The 6,718-nt window shown below is 37.4% G+C and overlaps 1 protein-coding gene across 8 annotated transcripts in view; it reads left to right on the top strand.

Annotated features, from left to right (window-relative positions):
• The first annotated feature begins 310 nt into the window (after nucleotides 1–310).
• DPYD (dihydropyrimidine dehydrogenase) overlaps nucleotides 311–6,718 on the top strand; it is an 883,000-nt gene continuing 876,592 nt past the window's right edge. For 7 of the 8 annotated variants that reach the window (XR_008380177.1, XM_053591598.1, XM_053591599.1 and 4 more), the window contains exon 1: nucleotides 353–480. Coding sequence is in view for 6 of the 8 variants with exons in the window: in XM_053591598.1 (XP_053447573.1) it covers nucleotides 442–480 (39 nt within the window). In the remaining 2 variants the exon portion in view is untranslated. Of the gene's footprint in view, nucleotides 481–6,718 lie in introns of all 8 variants that reach the window. The other variant, XM_053591597.1, reaches the window with a different exon arrangement.

The raw sequence follows: 6,718 nt of genomic DNA, 5'->3' as shown, positions 1-6,718 counted from the left end.
AAGGAAAGAAAAAGTCCAATTTGTTACTTGAACCCCCAATTGTTTTTACCTTTCTTCCTGGAGATCCCACCTATCTGGCCCGGTCTGCCTAGCTGAGCTTCTGTCGGGGAGAGAGCAAAGGCCAGTCCCCTGCGCGAGCACCCCTCCCTCCCTCCTTCCCTTCAGTCTGCAGAAGGAAAACAAGCCGCCCGGCTGGAGTGCGGCGCGGGCTGCACAGCTCCGGCCGGCTGGGCGGCCTTGCAGGGCGCCGAGAACCGCGGGCCCCGCGCGCAGCCCCGCCCCGGGGGCGTGGCCGCCCGCGCCCGCCCCGCCCCGGCGCCCCCGGCCCTCGCTCTGCTATTTCCACCCGCGCTCGGGAGAGCTGTCACTTCGCTCTCTGGCAGGAGCCTGCGAACACAGGGAGGGTCTGTCTGTGGGAGACTCCAGACTGTAGGCGCTGCCATGGCCCCTGTGCTTAGCAAGGACACCGCGGACATCGAGGTACAGACTGCGCGCCGACTGGCGCGGGGCGGGAGGGGCCCGAGGGGTCGGTGCCGGGAGGCCTCGGGGGCCCCCGCCGCCGGGAAGGAGTGAGGGAGGCGGGAAAGTTTCCCCCGCGGGAGGTCTGCGGGCGCGGCGGACCCACAGCCCCGCGTGGGCAGGCGAGGACAGAAGGGAGGACTTTCCGCCCCCGGCCGGGCTGCCGTAGCTTGGACCTGTTTACTTCTGAGGAAAATCAAGGAAGCGCGGCTTGTCCTGCCCTGAGTGGCAGTGACTGAGGAAGCGCCGGAGTTGGAGAGAGCGGGACCTGAGGGGAGAGAGCGCGCCCATTTCCCACCCGGTCTTCCCCGCGCCTCCAAATCCACCCGTGTGTTGTTTCCGGACACCTATCCGCTGCCCCCCGCCCGCTGATAGCGGAATCCTGCTGTTTGCAAAGGTGAAGTGTAGGAATAAAAGGAGCGCTGTCCCTTGTAGCTGTTGCCACAAGCCCTAGTATTGTTTACGAAATAATTTAACATGGGAGGACGGGACAAAGTGTTGAGAACATGAAAAACGCGGGGAGCTCATGAAAAAAGAAAGTAAACTGTATTTTTCCCTCCTCTCAACAGTGTTTGATTCCTTCTTACACCCAGTTTCTGTAAAAATGTCATGTTTATTTCTGTGAATAAATAAGGGCCTACCTGAAACAACATGGCCATTTGCTTTGAGTTCTCGATAGTACCCTAGAGCATGTGATTAGAAGGGTTGATTATAAACAGTGATTTTAGACCTGCTCACCCAAGGTCAGCACTTCTGAGCCAAGAGAAACTGCTTATTAGTTAGTTTTGTTTTTGTTTTTTTAAATTCTGTTTCATTTGAGGGTTTTCTTTGAGCCTCTTACTCTAGTGGTTCATGTGTGTGTTTGCATGTGTGTTTTTAAAAAAAATAACAAAAATTTTCTTTTCCTCAGTTTCTCTTTCTTTTCTTTTCTTCTTTTTTTCCCTTTGGTGGCTGAAGTAAAAGTTTAAAGCCACCTATTTGCAAAACAGCTGCTTTTGCAATAATTTGTCTCTGTAACTGATTGAAGAAACTTTGGACTCTCTTTGAGGGCAAGTAGCAGAGTTTTCATCAGGTTCCACACTCTGGTTTGAAAAATCCTTTTAGTAATAAGAGCCAAAGTATATCATGTGCACATTTCTAGTTAGTTTAGTTGCTGTTTGTCTTGTGAATGCTTTTTATATTGCGAAATATGATACATTTAACAAAATATTTGATTATCTGTGCACAGCCTTAAGAGAGAACTTGTCTTTTTCCATATTTGATTTAGGTTGTAACCCTTTTTGGTACTTGTTGACTTAACCAAATTTTTTTTTCTTCTTCTTCTTCTTCTTACTAAGTTACATAGAAAATTTCTGACAGCACTCAGTACAGATTTCAGAGATCAGAGTGTCAGAGGTTGGGCAGCTTTTGGTTTTTGACTGTTTAACTTCACAATGGTATGTTGATTTGCTTAACTGATTTCTTTCTGTCTATCTCTCTTGGAATTGTCTTTGAAATCAGTTCTTAACCATATGCCACTGAGGAAAAAGATGCCAGTGAAACATTAACTGTCCAACTTAATTTCATGTATTGTTTCAACCAAGATCATTGAAAAAGCTCAAGTCTTCCCACTTGACTCAACTCGGTCTAAGCTCAGTCTGCATGGCCACTATGCCTGATATTACTTTTAATCTAGAGTGGTGGCATCCCAACTCCAGCTTTTGTGCAGTTCATACATGTGACACTTGAATTAGTAACATCTTTCATCACATACAGTGCTTTACTCTTCCCTCAAAGTAATACGCATGATTCATGAGCTGAAATACAGTGAAAGAGCATGAAATTAATCACTAAAATATAATGCAGTGAGGAAAAATACGTTAAGCCTGGGGAGGACATTCAAGCATCGATGTCTCAGTTGCTCCCCTTGACTTACCAAAGTTCATTTTTGTGTTGGAAGGAGTCAGAATGAAATATGAGGGCTCAGTTTTCTGAGCCTTTCAATTTGCATGCTTTCTTTGAAAAAATTCATTAAAACTATTGTCTGGAGAGTGATCTGATTGTGATCATTGTCTTAACCTCAAATTCATGGAGAATCAAGTAATCTTTTAAAATAAATTATCCATATGAAGCAGATAATAAATATGATAAGAACATATTGATGAATGTGAAAAGTCCTTGATAAATGTGAAAAGAGCAGAGGGCGAGGATGAGAATCAACAATATTAGTGATTAAATTTTCCCTGTGAGTTACCTATAGACTCTCAGGTTTCAGAGAAGAAGCCAGGAAGTATTTTTGTTTTTGAGGGAAATCTTATTGAGGTATATATAAAGATGCTTTGAGTGGTTGCTCCATAATTTCTAGCTTAAATCCATCATCTTATAGGGATTTGAAGGTTTGGGAACGTAGAAAACAATCAGGTCACCAAACTCCTAAAGTGGGATATCACTGGGCTGGGAGATAGACATAGAAAGATGTATTACTTGGTAACAGATCCTAGCTTATCTACTCAAAATAGTAGAATACTGTTTTGTTGTAATAATAATCGTAGAAGTTGCGTGAGAAATCAAGTTATTTTTATTGTTTTTTTTTTTTTTTTTTTCTTCCCAGATGTACTAATGTGGTTTGGAGCCTGCCCTCTGTAGCTAATTGCCTTCGATTGAGATGTAGCTTCAACCTTTGTTAGCTGTGGGACTTTGGGCAAGTTACTTACCTTCTCTGAGCTATACTTGCATAATCTGTTAAGTAAGGAAAATAATAGTAAGGTTAATAAATACTACAAGTTGATAGCTTCTTGTCAAGAAAAAGAACAAACAAGTTAAAAAAAAAGTAAAAAAATACCTTATTCTCCTTATTCTCAGGATAATCACTGCCAATGAAATAATTAATATTCTAATGTCCATTAACAGTAGCCATATACTTTAACAAGTTATTTTACTTTGTTGGTTTACAAATTGGATGCAGTCTGATTTTTGTCAAGAATGACTTTTGAATATAAACTCTTCTGGGAAGGTTTCAAAGGTTCCTATTGGTCATGGGACACATTTCCTGGCCTCAACAGTAACTTTAGAGTACTCCTTCATTTAGACTGAATTGATAACTGTTATGGTGTCAATATCTGTTGGTTTAAAAGCAAGTGAGAATGATTTTGGAATAGTTCACTTTGTTCATTATCGTGTTCCCCTCCATTGGCAAGGATAATTGACAATAGACTATAACATTGTATAGCTAAAGGAAAATGTAAGCAGCTGCAGGAAGCTTGTAACTATTTCAAAACTAGTAATTTTGATACATACTCTGGTATTTAAGAGCCAAACTAAGTTGCTATCTACCACTCTACTGCTGCTTCAATAATAAGCACAATCACAAGGTCCATGCATTGAATTATTAATTAATGAGTATTAAAGGATTATAAACTCCACACTTAGCTTGATTAAAAAGAGGTCTTAGTCCATTGTCCACAAAATCAAATGCATTTTGAGTCAAACAGAAATGGACTCTGAATTGCTGATGTTATGATTTCCCCTCATTTGAGAAAGAAGTTGAGAATTTTCTGTATTTTTTAACTATGAAAATGAAAATTAAAAACGGTGAATTTGGAAAATGGGAGTATAATGGAAATGTCTTTGAACAAGTGAATTTTAAGAATTTTGAAAAAAAAGAGAAAGATACGGGTTATAAATTAGAGATGGAAAACAAAAATATTTCAAAATACCTTTTATCATAACTGTTTTTGCTTTTGGGCAGAGAAGAGGGTTATGGATCTAAAAGAATAAGAATTCAGCTCTGTAGAAGCCATTGGTTATTTATTTATTTAACTTTTTATATTTTTTCTTGAATGTATAAATAACAGTTACTTCTTCTTTCCTTCCTTTTATTGATTGAGCACCCCAGATATTGTGCAAATGTATTCTTAACTTACTGAGGTTTTTAAAGCCTTTTATTTTTTAAACGTATTAAACTAATTTTGTGAATTAGAGTTTTTGAAACTATAGTTGTTCTCCTTACTTAAAGCTTTTTTGTGATTCATACTTAGTTTTACTTTAAAATGTTTTTCCTTTTTAAGCAGTTCAGCTGGGCTGTGGAAACATGTCTGATTATCTGATTTGAAGAGTCACTAATTTCAGTGAGAGCTCTTTATAGTTTTATGGTCCTACACATCTCCATAGATGAGATGTTTGTGTGTATTTCAGTGTAATTTTTTTTTTAAATTATCTCTCAAACATGAATTCAGATTATCAGTTTTAATATAATAGTTTAATTAAAAACTGTGAGATCAGTGACTAATGATGGAGCTATCACTAGGGTGATTTTTAGATTGAATCTGCTTAATCTTAATGATAGCAATAGTGTTGACTGATTGCTTAATTGTAAAGCGTGCTGGAATTCAATAGCCTCCTCTTTCTTTCCCTCTAAATGAGGGAAAATCCACATTTGGGAATGTGAATGTTAACAGTAAAGAATTACTAAGAATGCTAAGATCTAGAGTCAAAATGCTGATCAGCTTATGCAAGATCTTTAGGCAATCACACTTTCTTTAACTATCTGAATCCAGCATTTTACCAAACTCTTTATAAGCAGACAACAATGCAAGGACTGAAAACTAGACCTTCTCTGTTCACTGAGAGAGAATTCTAATAATTAGCATAAATTAAAGTTACAAAACTTGGTATACTAAAACTAAGAGACAATGAGACTATATAAAGATTTTCATAAAATATCATGACAAAGAAAATCTGAGGAGTGATATGATATAATCCAGCCTTCAATATACCTAAAAAGAAGATTGAAAAGTAGGGTTGAGGGTGGCGCCTGTGGCTCAAGGAGTAGGGCGCTGGCTCCATATACTGGAGGTGGTGGATTCAAACCCAGCCCCGGACCAAAAACGCAAAAAAAAAAAAAGAAAACTAGGGTTGATTATTTTTCTACCTTTTAGCTGTATAGACGTATGACAACTCTGTAACAGACCTTCAGTACTTAAAACTGACAAGAAAATTTTATTTCATTTATATTCTGCCTTAATTAAAATTATTTAATATGTTATTCTAAGATTATACATTTATCTATAATCATGGATTTAGTTTTAAAATTTGATGTACTTACAATCTACCATTTGCTCTCAATCCACCAATTCAATATTCAGTTTTTTGGCCTTAAATATCAATAATGTGGGTGTTCACAGATATCATGGAGCCAATTATACTACTGAGATAACTCTTAATAGGATTATATCCTTCCTGTGGTTCATAATTATTGCTGCTTCCATTGCTTTTAATTAAAATTTTACCCTAAGAGATATGAAACATCTGCATTTAACTCAATGCATAATATATTTTAGATGGTTTACTATGGATATATATTTATTGGCATCAGGAATTAAAAACTTTTGTATGCAGTTATTTATTTTATACTTAGAAAATGAAGCTTTATTTACTAGTTAGTACCAATAGAAAAAAGTATTGTTTTAAAACAGACCTGGGTTCAAATCCTGGATCTATTATTTTTTAATATTTATGTGATTGTTGTCAACTTTTTTCCTGGATTATCATTTCTTCCTCAGTAAATTCGATTGAATCTTATATATTTCATGCAGTAGCTACAAGGATTAATTAGACTCATTTACATAAAAAGTTTCAAATGACATCTGTCCGAAAACGAAAAATATAAACACAGTAACTACTCCATCAATTACTATGTGTGTTATATAAATGCAATTGGCTAGAATTTGTTTCAACTGCCAAGAATCAAGTAGTGGTACTGAAGTCTGTTAGAATCTTTGAGAGATGGGTGAGTTACTGAAGTTAAAAGAATTCACAGAAAGGCTTGTTATAGATTCCTAAATGTTGCAGGTATATATTATGAAAAGTTACTGAATTCTATTTGTCAGTTTTACAAGTGACATGGGAGAGTTTCTGAAATTTATTTCAATGTAAAGACACCAATTTTGTTTACTTCTATTTAAAAATGTGTTTTTAATATCCATTGTTTATTACCATATGGGTTTATCTACATCTGTTGCATAGGAGAGTAAGATTCAAATCCACGGTTGATCCACAACCCTTATTTTTTTATTGTAACGTACATATGAATTGATTATTTGGTGTTTTTCTGAGTATTTTTTAGGCTAGGTTAGGGCTAATGCACAGGGGAAAATGAAGTTTTGGCATTCTCGTTGGCATTCAGAAGGGATTTGTTATTATTATTTTCTGAAAAGAAATT

This window comes from Nycticebus coucang, chromosome 5, assembly GCF_027406575.1.
Source record: "Nycticebus coucang isolate mNycCou1 chromosome 5, mNycCou1.pri, whole genome shotgun sequence".
Taxonomy (NCBI): domain Eukaryota; kingdom Metazoa; phylum Chordata; class Mammalia; order Primates; family Lorisidae; genus Nycticebus; species Nycticebus coucang.
Note: the sequence above shows the minus strand (reverse complement) of the source record. Positions and strands in the feature narration are given on the sequence as shown.